We start from the raw sequence: 21,589 nt of genomic DNA, 5'->3' as shown, positions 1-21,589 counted from the left end.
CCTAACTAGAAGTGAATCACTCACCTGGTGTCCCAGGTCTAAATCAGTCCCCTAACTAGAAGTGAATCACTCACCTGGTGTCCCAGGTCTAAATCAGTCCCCTAGCTAGAAGTGAATCACCCACCTGGTGTCCCAGATCTAAATCAGTCCCCTAACTAGAAGTGAATCACTCACCTGGTGTCCCAGGTCTAAATCAGTCCCCTAACTAGAAGTGAATCACCCAAATGGTGTCCCAGGTCTAAATCAGTCCCTAATTAGAAGTGAATCACTCACCTGGTGTCCCAGGTCTAAATCAGTCCCTAATTAGAAGTGAATCACTCACCTGGTGTCCCAGGTCTAAATCAGTCCCCTAATTAGAAGTGAATCACTCACCTGGTGTCCCAGGTCTAAATCAGTCCCCTAACTAGAAGTGAATCACTCACCTGGTGTCCCAGGTCTAAATCAGTCCCCTAACAGTCCCCTAACTAGAAGTGATTCACTCACCTGGTGTCCCAGGTCTAAATCAGTCCCTAATTAGAAGTGAATCACTCACCTGGTGTCCCAGGTCTAAATCAGTCCCCTAACTAGAAGTGAATCACCCACCTGGTGTCCCAGGTCTAAATCAGTCCCCTAACTAGAAGTGAATCACTCACCTGGTGTCCCAGGTCTAAATCAGTCCCCTAACTAGAAGTGAATCACCCACCTGGTGTCCCAGGTCTAAATCAGTCCCCTAATTAGAAGTGAATCACCCACCTGGTGTCCCAGGTCAAAATCAGTCCCCTAATTAGAAGTGAATCACTCACCTGGTGTCCCATGTATAAATCAGTCCCTAATTAGAAGGGAATCACCCACGTGGTGTCCCATGTATAAATCAGTCCCTAATTAGAAGGGAATCACCCACCTGGTGTCCCAGATCTAAATCAGTCCCCTAACTAGAAGTGAATCACTCACCTGGTGTCCCAGGTCTAAATCAGTCCCCTAACTAGAAGTGAATCACTCACCTGGTGTCCCAGGTCTAAATCACTCACCTGGTGTCCCAGGTCTAAATCAGTCCCCTAACTAGAAGTGAATCACTCACCTGGTGTCCCAGGTCTAAATCAGTCCCCTAACTAGAAGTGAATCACTCACCTGGTGTCCCAGGTCTAAATCAGTCCCTAATTAGAAGGGAATAATAAAATGAAGCAATGGAAGTGGATCCAATGTTGATAATTGAATTTGAGGGCAATAGCGGATTTTGCACAGTTCACAGAAAGCAAGACATTTTGGAGTGGACTATGGCATGCTACTAACAGTGTTTGTGTTTGTTTTGTTCTAGGATGCTGGAGTATTCTCTGAACCTGCAGAATGTCAGTTTCTCGGCAGTGAGAACAGTTCGAGTTCTGAGACCCCTCCGAGCCATCAACAGAGTGCCTAGTGAGTAACAACCCCTCTCCACTCCTTCCCTCCACTCCTCTGCCCTTACTGAAACCAAAGAGTGCCACGGTGATTGGCCAGGGCCAATCTCTCTGTTCATCTTTGATGAGGCTGATTTGTCTTGGCTCTGATTCCACTTCGACCTTCCTGTGTCATATCTCTCTGTCTCTCTGTCTCTCTCTCTCTCTCTCTCTCTGTCTCTCTGTCTCTCTGTGTCTCTCTCTATTTCAAATCAAATCACATTTTATTGATCTCATTCACATACAGTATTTAGCAGATGTTATTACATCAACATTTGAATGTCTGCTTCTTACATTGTATAAAAGTAGAGAAGCAGAGCTACAAACTGGTCAATCACACACTGCATTTGAGGAACAATGGGAAAGTAATTCTGCTTTTAAAATTGTTCAACTTGTAAACTCACTTTTGTGAAAACCCTCTTTCAACGTTTTGGTACTACTATTGGAGAACCCTTCTTTGTCTACACCCATTCAGCATTGTTCACACCCTCTTAAGCCTTAGCCCCACCCATTCAGCATTGTTCACACCCTCTTAAGCCTTAGCCCCACCCATTCAGCATTGTTCACACCCTCTTAAGCCTTAGCCCCACCCATTCAGCATTGTTCACACCCTCTTAAGCCTTAGCCCCACCCATTCAGCATTGTTCACACCCTCTTAAGCCTTAGCCCCACCCATTCAGCATTGTTCACACCCTCTTAAGCCTTAGCCCCACACACCTCTTTAAGGGTTGATCCAACTGTTCTGTACAAATTTGCCAGGTACTTCCAGACATCTAAGAGAGAGAGAATAGCTCACTGAACATTACTCGCCCCATCGCTATCTCTGTGGTTCCATGTTAAGACATGTAGCTAGATAGCTAGCCAGGTAAACAATGAGTCCCAACACATGACGTAACGTTAGCTAGCTAACAGTACACTTGCAATTAAACAACTTTCTGTCAAAATTAGAAATGTGTAATATGTGATAATCTTACCAGTATACATCAGGGTTGGACGCGCCTCGTGTCTGATGCAGTTCGTGGTCGCCTTATTTTGATGATGTAATCCAGACTGGTGTTTTCTTCCATCTCCGCTATTATACTACAATTCCACTTTCAAAACTCGGTTCTCCAGAAAGTGGAAAGCATATATATAACGTTAGCTCGCGAGCCAGTCGGCTAACGTTAGCTAGATAACTGTACACTTGACATTAGGTTTATGCAGTTTTACTAAGCAATACATTTTTTTTTTTTTAATCCGCATTCGACATGATTATCTAAACATACTGACCAGCTCTAATAGACAGTCGTGTGCTATACGGTAGACCAATCCAAACTGATCTCTCGGCATATCCAGCCCACTCATTATCTCAGCCAATCATGGCTAGCGGACAGGTTGCCCCCTTTCTCTGTGGCTAAACCAACGAGGCTCCTAATTTAACAATTGTTTTTCATATTTACAGATGGCGTACACGTTCGATATCAAGGCACATGTAAAGTTCACATGTTCAACAAGGCATTTCTGCCCTAAAACACATCTTGATGAAAACATTGGTTTAAACGTTCAAACAGCTGTCCTGTGAAGTCGTGACATGTGTTTTCTGAATCGGGCCACATATTAGGATGAGCAGTGTCAGAGTGACATTGACTAGAATATAAATATATATATTTATGAAATGGGTAAAACAGTATGTAAACATTATTAAAGTGACCAGTGTTCCATGTCTATGTACAGTACATAGGGCAGCAGCCTCTAAGGTGCAGGGATGAGTAACCGGGTGGTAGCCGGCTAGTGACAGTGACTAAGTTCAGGGCGGGACACCGGGTGGAGGCCTGTAAGTCTGATGGCCTTGAGATAGAAGCTGTTTTTCAGTCTCTCGGTCCCTGCTTTGATGCACCTGTACTGACTTTGCCTTCTGGATGGTAGCGGGGTGAACAGGCAGTGGCTCGGGTGGTTGTTGTCCTTGATGATCTTTTTGGACTTCGGATGCTGTAGGTGTCCTGGAGGGCAGTGTGCCCCTGCTGATGCGTTGTGTCTCACTCTCTCTCTCTATCCTCTCTCACTCTTCCTCCATTTTTCTTTCTCCACCATGCTCCCCATTAGTCTTTAATTCCAGATTGAATTACATTCTCTAATAAACATATTACTGTTACTGTGTTGATGTATGCAGCCCATTCAGTACTGTGTTGATGTATGCAGCCCATTCAGTGCTGTTACTGTGTTGATGTATGCAGCCCATTCAGTACTGTTACTGTGTTGATGTATGCAGCCCATTCAGTACTGTTACTGTGTTGATGCATGCAGCCCATTCAGTACTGTGTTGATGTATGCAGCCCATTCAGTGCTGTTACTGTGTTGATGTATGCAGCCCATTCAGTACTGTGTTGATGCATGCAGCCCATTCAGTACTGTGTTGATGTATGCAGCCCATTCAGTACTGTTACTGTGTTGATGTATGCAGCCCATTCAGTACTGTTACTGTGTTGATGTATGCAGCCCATTCAGTACTGTTACTGTGTTGATGCATGCAGCCCATTCAGTACTGTGTTGATGTATGCAGCCCATTCAGTGCTGTTACTGTGTTGATGTATGCAGCCCATTCAGTACTGTGTTGATGCATGCAGCCCATTCAGTACTGTGTTGATGTATGCAGCCCATTCAGTACTGTTACTGTGTTGATGTATGCAGCCCATTCAGTACTGTTACTGTGTTGATGTATGCAGCCCATTCAGTACTGTTACTGTGTTGATGTATGCAGCCCATTCAGTACTGTGTTGATGTATGCAGCCCATTCAGTACTGTTACTAAGTTGATGTATGCAGCCCATTCAGTACTGTTACTGTGTTGATGTATGCAGCCCATTCAGTACTGTGTTGATGTATGCAGCCCATTCAGTGCTGTTACTAAGTTGATGTGTGCAGCCCATTCAGTACTGTGTTGATGTATGCAGCCCATTCAGTACTGTGTTGATGTATGCAGCCCATTCAGTACTGTGTGGATGTATGCAGCCCATTCAGTACTGTTACTGTGTTGATGTATGCAGCCCATTCAGTGCTGTTACTGTGTTGATGTATGCAGCCCATTCAGTACTGTGTTGATGTATTCAGCCCATTCAGTACTGTGTGGATGTATGCAGCCCATTCAGTACTGTTACTGTGTTGATGTATGCAGCCCATTCAGTACTGTGTTGATGTATGCAGCCCATTCAGTACTGTGGTGATGCATCCCATTCAGTACTGTTACTGTGTTGATGTATGCAGCCCATTCAGTACTGTTACTGTGTTGATGTATGCAGCCCATTCAGTACTGTGTTGATGTATGCAGCCCATTCAGTACTGTGTGGATGTATGCAGCCCATTCAGTACTGTTACTGTGTGGATGTATGCAAACCATTCAGTACTGTTACTGTGTTGATGTATGCAGCCCATTCATTACTGTGTTGATGTATGCAGCCCATTCAGTACTGTGTTGATGTATGCAGCTCCCCATCCCTCTCACTCAACCCCAGGCCTCCACCCATTACACCCGCCACCACCTCCTGTATGCTGTCGAGGTGGGTGAGTGGTACATGTGACTGTCATGCCCCATGTTGTGTCAAGGGCCCTCTGCAATTTCATACCCATGTCAATCAAATCTTTGGTGACACATCTCTCTCTCTCTCTCTCTCTCTCTCTCTCTCTCTCTCTCTCTCTCTCTCTCTCTCTCTCTCTCTCTCTCTCTCTCTCTCTCTCTCTCTCTCTCTCTCTCTCTCTCTCTCTCTCTCTCTCTCTCTCTGCTGTGAAAATGTCACTGTGAGAACGAGTGGAAAGTGTTGATTTGGAGGTGTCCTATATGTCTTCACAAACTCCCCTCTCCTGTCCCCCTGCGGTTCATCTGCAGTCTCTCTCCAGCCCCTCTCCTGTCCATCTGCAGTCTCTCTCCAGCCCCTCTGCAGTCTCTCTCCAGTCCTTCTCTAGGGACTCTCCTGTCCCTCTGCAGTCCATCTCCAGCCCCTCTCCTGTCCCACTGCGGTCCTCTGCAGTCCATCTCCAGCCCCTCTCCTGTCCCCCTGCTGTCTCTCTGCAGTCCATGTCCAGGGCTCCACTGCTCCAGGGTTCTAGGGCTCCGCTGCTCCAGGGTTCTAGGGCTCCACTGCTACAGGGTTCTAGGGCTCCACTCCTATACTGCTCCAGGGCTCCAGGGCTCCAGGATTCCAGGGATCCACTGCTACAGGGTTCTAGGGCTCCAGGGCTCCACTGATCCACTGCTCCAGGATTCCAGGGCTCCACTGCTCCAGGGCTCCAGGATTCCAGGGCTCCACTGCTCTACTGCTCCAGGGCTCTACTGCTCCACTGCTCTACTGCTCCAGGGCTCCACTGCTCTACTGCTCCAGGGCTCCACTGCTCTACTGCTCCAGGGCTCCACTGCTCTACTGCTCCAGGGCTCCACTGCTCTACTGCTCCAGGGCTCCACTGCTCTACTGCTCCAGGGCTCCAGGATTCCAGGGCTCCACTGATACAGGGTTCTAGGGCTCCAGGACTCCACTGCTCCAGGAGTCCAGGGCTCCACTGCTCCAGGGCTCCAGGATTCCAGGGCTCCACTGCTCTACTGCTCCAGGGCTCCAGGATTCCAGGGCTCCACTGCTACAGGGTTCTAGGGCTCCAGGGCTCCACTGCTCCAGGATTCCAGGGCTCCACTGCTCCAGGGCTCCAGGATTCCAGGGCTCCACTGCTCTACTGCTCCAGGGCTCCAGGATTCCAGGGCTCCACTGCTACAGGGTTATAGGGCTCCACTGCTCCAGGATTCCAGGGCTCCACTGCTCCAGGGCTCCAGGATTACAGGGCTCCACTGCTCTACTGCTCCAGGGCTCCAGGATTCCAGGGCTCTACTGCTCTACTGCTCCAGGGCTCCACTGCCCTACTGCTCCACTGCTCCAGGATTCCAGGGCTCCACTGCTCTACTGCTCCACTGCTCCAGGATTCCAGGGCTCCACTGCTCTACTGCTCCACTGCTCCAGGATTCCAGGGCTCCACTGCTCTACTGCTCCAGGGCTCTACTGCTCCACTGCTCTACTGCTCCAGGGCTCCACTGCTCTACTGCTCCAGGGCTCCACTGCTCTACTGCTCCAGGGCTCCACTGCTCTACTGCTCCAGGGCTCCAGGATTCCAGGGCTCCACTGCTACAGGGTTCTAGGGCTCCAGGGTTCCAGGGCTCCACTGCTCTACTGCTCCAGGGCTCCAGGATTCCAGGGCTCTACTGCTCTACTGCTCCAGGGCTCCACTGCTCTACTGCTCCACTGCTCCAGGATTCCAGGGCTCCACTGCTCTACTGCTCCACTGCTCCAGGATTCCAGGGCTCCACTGCTCTACTGCTCCAGAGCTCTACTGCTCCACTGCTCCAGGATTCCAGGGCTCCACTGCTCTACTGCTCCAGGGCTCCACTGCTCTACTGCTCCAGGGCTCCACTGCTCTACTGCTCCAGGGCTCCAGGATTCCAGGGCTCCACTGCTACAGGGTTCTAGGGCTCCAGGATTCCAGGGCTCCACTGCTCTACTGCTCCAGGGCTCCAGGATTCCAGGGCTCCACTGCTCTACTGCTCCAGGGCTCCACTGCTCTACTGCTCCAGGGCTCCACTGCTCTACTGCTCCAGGGCTCCAGGATTCCAGGGCTCCACTGCTACAGGGTTCTAGGGCTCCAGGATTCAAGGGCTCCACTGCTCTACTGCTCCAGGGCTCCAGGATTCCAGGAATCCACTGCTACAGGGTTCTAGGTCTCCAGGGCTCCACTGCTCCAGGATTCCAGGGCTCCACTGCTCCAGGGCTCCAGGATTCCAGGGCTCCACTGCTCTACTGCTCCAGGGCTCCAGGATTCCAGGGCTCTACTGCTCTACTGCTCCAGGGCTTCACTGCTCTACTGCTCCACTGCTCCAGGATTCCAGGGCTCCACTGCTATACTGCTCCACTGCTCCAGGATTCCAGGGCTCCACTGCTCTACTGCTCCAATGCTCCAGGATTCCAGGGCTCCACTGCTCTACTGCTCCACTGCTCCAGGATTCCAGGGCTCCACTGCTCTACTGCTCCAGGGCTCTACTGCTCCACTGCTCCAGGATTCCAGGGCTCCACTGCTGTACTGCTCCAGGGCTCCACTGCTCTACTGCTCCAGGGTTCTAGGGCTCCACTGCTCTACTGCTCCAGGGCTCCACTGCTCCAGGGCTCCAGGATTCCAGGGCTCCACTGCTCTACTGCTCCAGGGCTCCAGGATTCCAGGGCTCTACTGCTCTACTGCTCCAGGGCTCCACTGCTCTACTGCTCCACTGCTCCACTGCTCCAGGGCTCTACTGCTCTACTGCTCCACTGCTCTACTGCTCCACTACTCCAGGATTCCAGGGCTCCACTGCTCTACTGCTCCACTGCTCCAGGATTCCAGGGCTCCACTGCTCTACTGCTCCACTGCTCCAGGATTCCAGGGCTCCACTGCTCTACTGCTCCAGGGCTCCACTGCTCTAGGGTTCTAGGGCTCCACTGCTCTAGTGCTCCAGGGCTCCACTGCTCCAGTGCTCCAGGGCTCCACTGCTCCAGTGCTCCAGGGCTCCACTGCTCTACTGCTCCAGGGCTCCACTGCTCTACTGCTCCAGGGCTCCAGGATTCCAGGGCTCCACTGCTACAGGGTTCTAGGGCTCCAGGATTCCAGGGCTCCACTGCTCTACTGCTCCAGGGCTCCAGGATTCCAGGGCTCCACTGCTCTACTGCTCCAGGGCTCCACTGCTCTACTGCTCCAGGGCTCCACTGCTCTACTGCTCCAGGGCTCCAGGATTCCAGGGCTCCACTGCTACAGGGTTCTAGGGCTCCAGGATTCAAGGGCTCCACTGCTCTACTGCTCCAGGGCTCCAGGATTCCAGGAATCCACTGCTACAGGGTTCTAGGTCTCCAGGGCTCCACTGCTCCAGGATTCCAGGGCTCCACTGCTCCAGGGCTCCAGGATTCCAGGGCTCCACTGCTCTACTGCTCCAGGGCTCCAGGATTCCAGGGCTCTACTGCTCTACTGCTCCAGGGCTTCACTGCTCTACTGCTCCACTGCTCCAGGATTCCAGGGCTCCACTGCTGCTCCACTGCTCCAGGATTCCAGGGCTCCACTCCACTGCTCCATGGATTCCAGGGCTCCACTGCTCTACTGCTCCACTGCTCCAGGATTCCAGGGCTCCACTGCTCTACTGCTCCAGGGCTCTACTGCTCCACTGCTCCAGGATTCCAGGGCTCCACTGCTGTACTGCTCCAGGGCTCCACTGCTCTACTGCTCCAGGGTTCTAGGGCTCCACTGCTCTACTGCTCCAGGGCTCCACTGCTCCAGGGCTCCAGGATTCCAGGGCTCCACTGCTCTACTGCTCCAGGGCTCCAGGATTCCAGGGCTCTACTGCTCTACTGCTCCAGGGCTCCACTGCTCTACTGCTCCACTGCTCCAGGGCTCTACTGCTCTACTGCTCCACTGCTCTACTGCTCCACTACTCCAGGATTCCAGGGCTCCACTGCTCTACTGCTCCACTGCTCCAGGATTCCAGGGCTCCACTGCTCTACTGCTCCACTGCTCCAGGATTCCAGGGCTCCACTGCTCTACTGCTCCAGGGCTCCACTGCTCTAGGGTTCTAGGGCTCCACTGCTCTAGTGCTCCAGGGCTCCACTGCTCCAGTGCTCCAGGGCTCCACTGCTCCAGTGCTCCAGTGCTCTAGGGCTCATCTGCTCCACTGCTCTACTGCTCCAGGGCTCCAGTGCTCCAGGGTTCTAGGGCTCCACTGCTCCAGGGACTCCCATCCGCATCTTTGTAATGAGCTCTGCTCTGGAATAGGCCTATCAGAGACATCACACTCATTGTTAAGCCCTTTCCCCACATGGTTATCGAATTGGTGTTAGCAACGTGCTTGCTCAAACACACGCACACAACACGTGTACACACGCACCAGCGCACATGGATGTATGGACGCACAATTGCACGTGTAGACACACATGCATGCAAGACATGTGCACACTTACACAGTACACACACCCTTAACCCCCCGTACTCTCACATTGTTATCGACTTGGCATTAACAAGATGGAGAATTTCATTGTGTTCTTCATGCCTCGTTAGGCCTCATGTTTGTACTGAGTTGGGGTTCACATTGTCTAGTACTCCACCAGAGTATTGACCTACCTCTCATCTCCTCTCGTGATGGGAAGTTCGGCTCTTTTTACTGGATGCTGATATTTTCAATGAATCTTTGAACTAATTTTGTTCACTTGAGACAGTGAGGCCGTCAGCATGCAGCATCTGCTAACGGCAAACGATCAACTGGAAACTCTTGTTCACCCCTACGGGTGCTGTCATTTATTACTTACGCTGGTCAACACATGTTTTAAACTATGTACACGTGTTGACTGCTAGTCATACGATCAATATTCATATCTTGATACATTTGAAATGAGATCTAGTTGTGGCCGTAACCGGACTGGATTGTGAATGAATCCTGGCGGACTGTCGTGAAGAAGATAAGCACAATGTCGTTCACCGAATACAGCACCCGGGCACCACCCCAAACCGTCTGTTCTCGATGTCCATCCTAACATTCAATAGTCAACTCAGTGGAGTCATTTGAATAGTCATCAGTTGGAAACTATTGTATTTTTCTTCTCTATGCTCATGATCTATACGACAGACAGTTGGTGGTCGAAGCACGTCTCTGGAGCCGCTGAGCCGGACCTGCTGAGCCGGGCCGCTGAGCCGGGCCGCTGAGCCAGGAGAACGCGTGTTAGTCCTACTGTAGCACTCTTTGTGGCCAGCACTAGCAGGTCAAACAAACAACTAAAATGACCAAGTCACTCGGGAAAAATGAATTGTGATTCTCGAGTCTAAAGAGTCATTTACGTCTACATTTGAGTCATTTAGCAGATGCTCTTATGCAGAGCGCACATCACTCCTCTCCTTGTGGTTCCTTCCTGTCTGTTGTTTACTCAGCCTTAGATAAACATAATTACAGTAAACCCGTTCTGAGGATGTCCTAGCTGCTATTATTTCCTGTGCCCATATAAGTCGTATTGAGGAGATTGGAGGTCAATGGGGTTTTAGAGTGGGTACTTCATGTGTAGGCCCATATAAGGAGGTAGTGGAGATAGTGTAGGTCATAGGAGCTTTAGAGAGGGCATAGTCACCTCTTGGCTTCCGGTTGCTTCTTTTGTGTGATTGAGTCTGAAGACAGCTCAGAGGACCCAGAGGACACAGGCTATCCCAGGGGCTTTTGCATCTCTGGAATACAATACAGAATGAACAAGTGATCTTTTGACCTTGAATTTAGCTGGACAAGTACCACATTAGGAAGTAGGATGCTTATTTTGGATGTTTACAGAATGTTATGATGGTTATGTTGAGTCATAACATAATTAGACCCTTCAGAGTAGTTGTGTAATAATGTGTTGGGGATGTTCTTGGTTAGCTGGGATAATATCTGGTGTCAGGCTGGATACTGTATTACAGCCGCCCAAGGGAGGACATGGAATGGGGAGGTGACATTGGTGAGTGGGGTGAATGAGGGCATCACCTTGCCAGTGATCTCCCTTTCGTCAAATCATTCTATCAATTACAGTAGGCCCCCTACTGTAACCATCTCACAATATTTAGACTCTACAGAGCAATAGACTAAGAGATTCAGTTAAAACCTCTTAGGTACATTTACATTTACATTTAAGTCATTTAGCAGACGCTCTTATCCAGAGCGACTTACAAATTGGTGCATTCACCTTATGACATCCAGTGGAACAGTCACTTTACAATAGTGCATCTAAATCTTAAAGGGGGGGTGAGAAGGATTACTTATCCTATCCTAGGTATTCCTTAAAGAGGTGGGGTTTCAGGTGTCTCCGGAAGGTGGTGATTGACTCCGCTGTCCTCGTGTCGTGAGGGAGTTTGTTCCACCATTGGGGGGCCAGAGCAGCGAACAGTTTTGACTGGGCTGAGCGGGAACTGTACTTCCTCAGTGGTAGGGAGGCGAGCAGTGCACTTGAACGCAGTGCCCTTGTTTGGGTGTAGGGCCTGATCAGAGCCTGGAGGTACTGAGGTGCCGTTCCCCTCACAGCTCCGTAGGCAATGCGAGCTTCAACTGGAAGCCAGTGGAGAGAGCGGAGGAGCGGGGTGACGTGAGAGAACTTGGGAAGGTTGAACACCAGACGGGCTGCGGCGTTCTGGATGAGTTGTAGGGGTTTAATGGCACAGGCAGGGAGCCCAGCCAACAGCGAGTTGCAGTAATCCAGACGGGAGATGACAAGTGCCTGGATTAGGACCTGCGCCGCTTCCTGTTTGAGGCAGGGTCGTACTCTGTGGATGTTGTAGAGCATGAACCTACAGGAACGGGCCACCGCCTTGATGTTAGTTGAGAACGACAGGGTGTTGTCCAGGATCACGCCAAGGTTCTTAGCGCTCTGGGAGGAGGACACAATGGAGTTGTCAACCGTGATGGCAAGATATAGGAGTCCCGCTAGCGGGACATCTTCCGGTGACACTGGAGGGTGTGCAATTTTTTAAAAGTTAGCTTGAATCCTTGAACATAGAACGCTGTCACCCTGTGGAAGCCATAGGAATTGCATCCAGGGAGCTTTCCCAATATGATTTTCAAAATGACCATTAGCCCCCTTATTTCTTCCTCCATCAAAACAACACTAGCCAGCAAATTGGGCTCAGATCCTTTGTCAAGAGGTAGTTAGCATTGCCTACGGATTAAACTACAGAGGGATAAGTGTGTTTCAACTCCCTCCTCCGAAACTGTATAGTTCGGTAAACACAGGTGCCAGGGCCAGAGCTGACAGGAGAGACACAGATTTGATGTGCCTGTAAGCAGATGGGCTCCTGTCACAGTCAGTGACCTGGAAGCCATGTTGAAATGGTATGGCCTCTCAGCTTGGAACTGGAGGACACACAAAGACAAAGGACGAATGAGATGGATATTATACGTACAAGATGAAATGTCAATCAGATCAGATGGTCAATCAGATATGTTTATGTTGTAGAGAGAGAGAGAGAGAGAGAGAGAGAGAGAGAGAGAGAGAGAGAGAGAGAGAGAGAGAGAGAGAGAGAGAGAGAGAGAGAGAGAGAGAGAGAGAGAGAGAGAGAGAGAGAGAGAGAGAGAGAGAGAGAGAGAGAGAGAGAGAGAGAGAGAGAGAGAGAGAGAGAGAGAGAGAGAGAGAGTGTGTGTCAGGGGTGTTTGTTTGTGTGAGAATGGGAAGATTTTTTTTTTTGCAAGATAAATGACACCTCGTTCAATTTCTCATTACACAATTTCCATCTTTTCTCGCTTTTTTACAAATTGGTTTCATGCATCAATTTAATAACTTGTGTATCCCCTATGATCCATGTTGGCTCATCAACAAGCTATTGCACGAGTAAACAACACAGCAGAAAACTCATTGGGCCAAAGCAGCCATTTTTTGCAGAATGCAGAATGCCGGAAGCTAGGGCACAGTTTCCTACAAGGCCATTCAGTTTTAATGAAAAGGGACTGAGTTGACACCGTTGGGACTGAGCCCATGTCTTGTATAATGAATTGGAGTGAGCCTCTATGCTTAGTAGGGACCTCACAATACATTATTATCACGATACTCGATGTATTGCGATTCTCACGATTCTGTATGTATTGCGATTCGATACTGTGATTTTATATTTATATTTCTCAACATATGTCTGCTGCATAGGGACAAGGGAGAGCTGAAGAGATTGCTGAAAAAACGTGGCTCCCTATTTAAAAAGGAGATGGAGAACAAGCTATAGAAGAAATGTGGCAACTGGTATTTCCAAAAATGTTATACCTGATGACATCAACACTATGAGATTCGGGTGACGTGGGGAGCGAGAAGATACCCTCTCTTGGGCTAGAAACTTGTTGCAACGCTTATTACTTTTAATCTGCATTTTTTTAAAGACCTTTCATCTTGTCTTTTTATGCCAGATCATAGAAACGTGTTGTTTTCACATAATGTAGACACTGATGCTGGAGATGATGAATATGAGGCTGGCAGGCATTGCTCTTTTAGGGTTAAAATTTGGAAAGGCTTAAAACAGAAGAAAAAAAACTATTTCCTGCGCTGGGACAGACAAAGCAAGCTTGGGCGCCAGAGCTCAGCTTTTACACCCATCCACGACACCCTAGAAGCTGTTAGCGTACTTGAAGGTTATAGCGCTCGCTGTTGCCCCTAGTGGCTGGTTTTGAGTGGTGCAGCGATCTAAGGCAATGCATCTCAGTGCAAGAGGTGTTATTACAGTCCTTGGTTCAAATCCAAATCAAATCAAATCAATTTTATTTATATAGCCCTTCGTACATCAGCTGATATCTCAAAGTGCTGTACAGAAACCCAGCCTAAAACCCCAAACAGCAAGCAATGCAGCTGTAGAAGCACGCACGGTGGCTAGGAAAAACTCCCTAGAAAGGCCAAAACCTAGGAAGAAACCGAGAGGAACCAGGCTATGTGGGGTGGACAGTCCTCTTCTGGCTGTGCCGGGTGGAGATTATAACAGAACATGTCCAAGATGTTCAAATGTTCATAAATGACCAGCATGGTCGTATAATAATAAGGCAGAACAGTTGAAACTGGAGCAGCAGCACGGTCAGGTGGACTGGGGACAGCAAGGAGTCATCATGTCAGGTAGTCCTGGGGCATGGTCCTAGGGCTCAGGTCCTCCGAGAGAGAAAGGCTGTATCCAGGCTGTATCACATCCGGCTGTGATTGGGAGTCCCATAGGGCGGCGCACAATTGGCCCAGCAGTGTCGTCCGGGTTTGGCCGAGGTAGGCAGTCATTGTAAATAAAAATTTGTTCTTTAACTGACTTGCCAAGTTAAATTAAGGTTCAATTAAAAAATACATTATAATCATTTAGTTGACTCGTTAATGTGATTGTGTTTGTATGTCTTTGTGTGGATGTGTGTTGCATTGCATGGAATTGCTGTTTTACTAGTTTATGACAAGAGAGAAAGAGATAGAGAGAGTGCAGAAAGTGGCCATCATAAAGGGAGTGTTATATTCAGCACTACTCCACCAACAAGCTGAATCCTGCTGAATGCTGTTTCCTAGAGTTCATGGTAATGATCTGAAGAAGATAATGGGAAGGGTTTGGCCCGGGGGGGCTTTACTTGGCTCATCGTCCTCTAGCGACTCCTTGTGGCGGGCCTTGCGCCTGCAGGCTGACCTCGGTCCTCAGTTGAACGTTGTTTCCTCTGGCAAATTGGTGCGGCTGGCTTCCGTGTTAAGTGGGTGGTTGCTAAGAAGCGTGTTTTTGGCAAGTAATGCTTCGGAGGAAGCATGACTCGACCTTCGCCATCCGAGCCTTTTGGGGAGTTGCAGAGATGAGACAATATTCAAATTTGTGAGAAAAACTAAGTATGTGGATACTCAATCAATCAATCAAATGCATTTATAAAGCCCTTTTTACATCAGCCGACTTCACATAGTGCTATACAGAAACACGGCTTAAAACCTCAAACAGCAAGCAATGCAGATGTAGAAGCACAGTGGCTGGAAAAAACTCCCTAGAAAGGCAGGAACATAGGAAGAAACCTAGAGAGGAACCAGGCTATGAGGGGTGGTCAGTCCTCTTCTGGCTGTGCCGGGTGGAGATTAAAACAGTACACGGCCAAGATGTTCAAACGTTCATAGATGACTAGCAGGGTCAAATAATAATAATTACAGTGGTTGTAGAGGGTGCATCAGGTCAGGTCAGTTGGCTTTTCATAGCCGATCATTTAGTTAGTTAGAGACAGCAGGTGTGGTAGAGAGAGAGTTGAAAACAGCAGGTCTGGAACAAGGTAGCACGTCCGGTGAACCATTCAGGGTTCCATAGCCACAGGCAGAACAGTTGAAACTGGAGCAGCAGCACGACCAGGTGGACTGGGGACAGCAAGGAGTCATCAAGCCTGGTACCCCCCCGACACAACCTATTGCAGCATAATTACTGGAGGCTGAGACAGGAGGGGTCGGGAGACCCCTCATTCTAAGCTGTAGCATTAAGATTTCCCTTCACTGGAACTAAGAGCCTTGCCCGAACCATGGAAAAGAGCCCCAGACCATTATTCCTCCTCCACCAAACTTTACAGTTGGCACTAATGTATTGGGGCAGGTATCATTCTCCTGGCATCTTTCAAACCCAGATTGGTCCGTCTGACTACCAGATGGTTCAGCGTTATTCAACACTCCAGAGAATGCGTTTCCACTGCTCCACTGTCACAGCTTTACACCACTCCAGCAGATTCATGGCATTGCTCATGGTGATCTTAGACTTATGTGTGGCTGCTTGGCCATGGAAACCCATTTCATGAAGCTCCCGACGAACATGTATTGTGCTGACGTTGCTTCCAGAGGCAGTTTGGAAATCGGTAGTGAGTGTTGTAACCGGGGACAGATGATTTTTACGTGCTATGCACTTGGTCCCATTCTGTGAGCTTGTGTGGCCTACCACTTTGCTGCTGAGCCGTTGTTGCCCCTGGACGTTTCCACTTAACAGCAATAGCACAGAAATTTGACAAACTGACTTGCTGGAAAGGTGGCATCCTATGACGGTGCCACGTTGAAAATCACTGAGCTCTTTAGTAAGGCCATTCTACTGCCAATGTTTGTCTATGGAGATTGCATGGCGGTGTGCTCAATGTTATACATCTGTAAGCAAAGGGTGGGAGAGAGGGAAGAAGAGAGAGATGCAGAGAGAGAGAAAAGGAGAGTAAGAAGAAAAGAGAGAGGTGAGAGAGAGATAAGAAAGAGAGCAAATCAGAAAGTGGAAGGTGGGGAGTCACACAATGGCCCCGGGGAGTGTGTGGGCAGGAGCGGGAGGAGTGAAAATGTGTGTTTGTCAGAAAGTTAGGTGAACACTGCCCAGGGCTCCCTGGGGTAAGCTTAAGGGGATGTTGTAGAGGAGTGGTGTTTTACTGCAGTTATTAACCTGTCCTCCCCAGGCCTGCTCACTGACACTCTGTCACAAAGAGACCGGACTGGCATACTGCAATACTACTCTTTCGGTGTATATGGGTGTGTATGGGTGTGCATGGGTGTGTATGGGTGTGTATTGGTGTGTATGGACTTGTTTCGGTGTGTATGGGTTTGTTTCGGTGTGTATGGGTTTGCATGGATGTGTTTAGGTTTGTATGGGTGTGCATGGGTTTGTTTCAGTGTGTATGAGTGTGCATGGGTTTGTTTCAGTGTGTATGAGTGTGCATGGGTTTGTTTCGGTGTGTATGGGTGTGTATGGGTGTGTATTGGTGCCTAAGGGTTTGTGTATGATACGTATGTTTCTGACAAGATATTAAAACAACGTGTGTGTGTGTGTCTTAGGTATGCGTATCCTGGTGACCCTGCTCTTGGACACACTGCCCATGCTGGGGAACGTCCTGCTGCTCTGTTTCTTCGTCTTCTTCATCTTCGGCATCGTGGGTGTTCAGCTGTGGGCGGGGCTACTGAGGAACCGCTGCTTCCTGCCCGAGAACTTCTCACTGTGAGTAACAGTGTGTGTGTTAGTCGACCTCTCCATCAGAGTGTTCAGACTACGGATGAGAAATAGAGTTGGAGGGTGGGATAAGGGTGAGGCCAACGGTAGAGGACCATCGGCTTTCGGACCAACAGTTTCCAAGACAGCTTCTGCCACCAAAGTATAAGACTGCTAAATAGTTAATTAATTGCTTACCCAGACTATCTGCACTAACATTCACAAGACGATACACAGAGTCTACACAACATTAGGAACACCTACTCTTTCCATGACACAGACTGACCAGGTGAATCCAGGTGAAAGCTATGATCCCTTATTGATGTACATATCTACCTCAAATACCTTATTATTATCTATCCTGATGCCTAGTCACTTTACCCTGCCTTTATGTACATATCTACCTCAAATACCTTGTACCTCTACACATTGATCAGGTACTGGTACTCCCTGTATTTAACTCCACATTGATCTGTTACTGATACACCCTGTTTATAACTTCCATTTGTGTATTTTATTCCTTTTGTGTTTCGTTGGTAAGGGCTCGTAAGAAAGCATTTCACAGTTAAATCTACACATTGTATTCAGCACATTTGACATATAAAATGGTAAAATATTTAATTATAAAACAAAGTTTTAGGGGTGCAGAGATTTTGGGTGAGGAGAGGAGGCGTGAAGATAGTGGGGCCAGAAGGGGTTGGGGTTAAGAAAATGGTAGATATAATCGGTTTGGTAAGATGCTAATGAGGTCTGAGGTAGATATAATGGGGTTGGTTAGATGCTAATGAGGTCTTAGGTAGATATAATGGGGTTGGTTAGAGGCTAATATGGTCTGAGGCAGATATAATCGATTATGGTTAGATGCTAATGAGGTCTGAGGTGTATATATAATGGGGTTGGTTAGAGGCTAATATGGTCTGAGGTAGATATAATCGATTTGGTTAGATGCTAATGAGGTCTGAGGTATATATAATGGGGTTGGTTAGAGGCTAATATGGTCTGAGGTAGATATAATCGTTTTGGTTAGTTGCTAATGAGGTCTGAGGTAGATGTAATCGGTTTGATTAGATGCTAATGAGGTCTGAGGTAGATATAATGGGGTTGGTTAGAGGCTAATATGGTCTGAGGTAGATATAATCGGTTTGGTTAGATGCTAATGAGGTCTAAGGCCAATTAGGTGAGTTTATTTTCTACAGTAAATGAGCCACTGTTACTTAACCTGTGGGCTGTTGATGAGGACTGATTGGTTTCAAAAACGTGGGAGCCTATGGGTTCCCCTACAGGAACTCCACCCACTGGGAATGCAAAAATATTCTTAGAAATATTTAACCTCCACACATGAACAAGTCCAATACCTCAAATGAAAGATAAGATTGTTCATCTTCCCAGCGTGTCAGATTTTTTAAATGTTTTACGGTGAAAACACAGCATATATTTATGTTAGACCACCACCAAAACAAAGAAAAACTGTAGCCATTTTGTCCAACAAAAGATAAAATGACAAAAGCAGGATTTAAAAAAATATCATTCACTAACATCTTGAAAATCTTCATCAGATGACAGTCATATGACATGTTACACAGTACATTTATGTTTTGTTCGATAATATGCATTTTATATCCATAAATCTTAGTTTACGTTGATGCCATGTTCAGAAAATTCTCCAAAATGTCCAGAGGAATTATAGAAAGCTACACCAGATAACAGAAATACTCATCATAAACTTTGACTAAAGATACATGTTCTACAGATAATTAAAAAGATACACTGGTTCTTAATGCAACCGCTGTGTCACATTTTTTTTACGTTACGGAAAAAGCCTAACATAGCAATAATCTGAGACGGTGCTCTGACGTAACAATATTTCTCCGCTATGTTGGAGTCAACAGAAATGCAAAATTACAACATAAATATTCCCTTACCTTTGATGATCTTCCATCAGAATGTAGTGCAAGGAGACCTAGCTCAATAATAAATCATTTGTTTCATAATGTTCAATTCTAGTGTCCAAGTAGCAGCATTTGCTACCACTTTCAGCTCAAATGCCCAAAAAATGACTTCTGGTCCAGGATAACTTTGCATCAAAACTTCCAAATTACATATTACAGGTCGACGAAACTGGTCAAACTAAGTGCAGAATCAATCTTCAGGATGTTATGATCATACAGATCGAATAGCATTCCAACCCGGCCATTCATGTTCATCTGGGGCTGATTGGAACAGATGAAGCACTCGAACGAATACGCGCCTTCAAGCACATGGAAATCTTTTGCTACACTTAGTACTTTCCTTCCCATTAGGTCAAAGTTCACAGCAAATGCTCCATTACACTCTCTACTGAATGAGGACATCTAGTGGAAGACATAGGAAGTGTTTCCAGATCCATAACTTGTTGGGAAAGGGAGGCGGCGATGACGTCAAAGTTGCCCCAACTTTCAGGATTTCAAAACTAGTTTGGAAGATTGCCTGCCCTGTGAGTTCTGTTATACTCACAGACATAATTCAAACGGTTTTAGAAACTTCAGAGTGTTTTCTATCCAATATTAATAATAATATGCATATATTAGCAATTTAGGGCATATTTTGATGCAGTTCACTATGGGCATGCAATTCATCCAAAGGGGAAATACTGCCCCCTATCTCTAACAGGTTTAATAGGGAAAGTTTTGATTCCAGAAGGTGGGATGTTGATAGGGAAAGTTTTGATTCCAGAATGTGGGATGTTGATAGGGAGAGTTTTGATTCCAGAGCATGGGATGTTGATAGGGAGAGTTTTGATTTAAGAGTGTGGGATGTTGATATGGAAAGTTTGACATATAGTACAGTCAGTCATACGGGCCATCATCCTGTATTATAAATAGTAACCAGGAGGATATAGAGCGTAATCACAGTGATACATGGGAAAGGGAGGACCACAAGTGAGATTGGAGGAAGACCTTTACAGCCCCTACGTTTATAGACCACAGAGGGCCATTTGAGAAATACATGATTTATGACATTTCCTCATAAAGGAACTATTGTTCTTCTTCTAACATATGGCTTTGTGAGGCCGTTTCTTTCTAATCTATTTTGACAAAACGTTTCAGGTTTTCTTGAAATGGTAAATTCCATCATTGTGGATTTCAGAATAGTAGATAAAGCCATAGAAATAGATTTCAACAGTGAGGAAATGTAATGGAAAGATGTCTTTAATTATTATAACTTTAACTTTAATCACAGTTTAGCTGATGAATTATTCAGACAGCTGCACACCTGTCACGTTCTGACCTTAGTTCTTTTGTTATGTCTTTGTTTTAGTATGGTCAGTGTCATGTTTTGTCTTAGATTGTCTTGTCATTTTGCTTTTCCCTCTGTTCATTTTCCCCCTGCTGGTCTTTTTAGGTTCGTTCCCCTTTTTCTCTCTCCCTTCCTCTCTCTCTTCTCTCTATCGTTCCGTTCCTGCTCCCAGCTGTTCCTATTCCCCTAATCAATCATTTAGTCTTCCCACACCTGTTCCTTATCTTTTCCCCTGATTAGAGTCCCTATTTCTTCCCTTGTTTTCCGTTCCTGTCCTGTCGGATCCTTGTCTATTGTTCACCGTGCTGTGTCTGTGTATTGCCCTGTCGTGTCGTGTTTCCCTCAGATGCTGCGTGGAGAGCAGGTGTCTGAGTCTGCTACGTTCAAGTGCCTTCCCGAGGCAACCTGCATTTCTTGATCGAGTCTCCAGTCTGTTCTCGTCATTACGAGTGGAATTATGTCTTATGTTTGTAGAATTACTTTACTGGATTAAAGACTCTGTTTTCGCCAAGTCGCTTTTGGGTCCTCATTCACCTGCATGACAGTCAGGGTGTGAGTTGGGTGGGTAGTCTATGTTCTTTTTTCTATGATTGGGTATTTCTGTGTTTGGCCTGGTATGGTTCTCAATCAGAGGCAACTGTCAATCGTTGTCCCTGAATGAGAACCATACTTAGGCAGCCTGTTTTCACCCTTGAGTTGTGGGTGATTATGTTTTCTGTTTAGTGTGTTTACCTTTGATGAGCTTTGGATGTTTTCACTCACGAAACTCCCAGGTAGACAGCAAATGTTAATTTTGTTCCATAAAGATGATTTTTATAGCCGAAATACCTCTGTTTGTACTACACGTTTTGTTGAGAACTCCACCGGAAATTGCAGTCACGACAACGCCGAAAAAAAATACAAATTAGATCCATAATATCAACAGAAACATGGCAAATGTTTTTTTATAATCAATCCTCAAGGTGTTTTTCAATTATCTATTCGATAATATATCAACCTGGACAATTGGCTTTTCAGTAGGAGCGAGAGGAACTATGGCCGCCTTTGTCTATTATGCACAAATCACTCTGAGAGCCACCACCTGACCACTGACGCAATGTTGTTGTTCACGCTCATTTTTCAAAATAAAAGCCTGTAACTATGTCTAGTGACAGTAGATACATTAGGGAAGCCATAGAAAAGGAATCTGGTTGATATCCCTTTCAATGGTCAATAGGGATGCATAGGAACGCAGAGGTTTCAAAATAAGAGTCACTTCCTGATTGGATTTTTCTCAGGCTTCTGCCTGCAATATCAGTTCTGTTATACTGTTATACTCACAGACAATATTTTTACAGTTTTGGAAACTGTAAGCTGTCAATTATATGCATATTCTATGGTCCTGAGAAATAGCCTGTTTACTTTGGGAACGTTATTTTTCCAAAATAGTGCCCCCTAGCCTTATTTTTCCAAAATACTGCCCCC

General features: G+C 47.1%; 1 protein-coding gene across 1 annotated transcript in view; it reads left to right on the top strand.

Moving 5' to 3' along the window:
• The window catches only part of LOC123989605 (voltage-dependent T-type calcium channel subunit alpha-1G-like), a 267,332-nt gene that overhangs the window by 36,549 nt on the left and 209,194 nt on the right, over nucleotides 1–21,589 (top strand). Inside the window, 2 exon segments of the mRNA XM_046290729.1 lie at nucleotides 1,295–1,392; nucleotides 16,699–16,858. Coding sequence (XP_046146685.1) covers nucleotides 1,295–1,392; nucleotides 16,699–16,858 — 258 coding nt within the window.

This window comes from Oncorhynchus gorbuscha, linkage group LG11 (assembly GCF_021184085.1).
Source record: "Oncorhynchus gorbuscha isolate QuinsamMale2020 ecotype Even-year linkage group LG11, OgorEven_v1.0, whole genome shotgun sequence".
In the NCBI taxonomy this organism is placed as follows: domain Eukaryota; kingdom Metazoa; phylum Chordata; class Actinopteri; order Salmoniformes; family Salmonidae; genus Oncorhynchus; species Oncorhynchus gorbuscha.
Note: the sequence above shows the minus strand (reverse complement) of the source record. Positions and strands in the feature narration are given on the sequence as shown.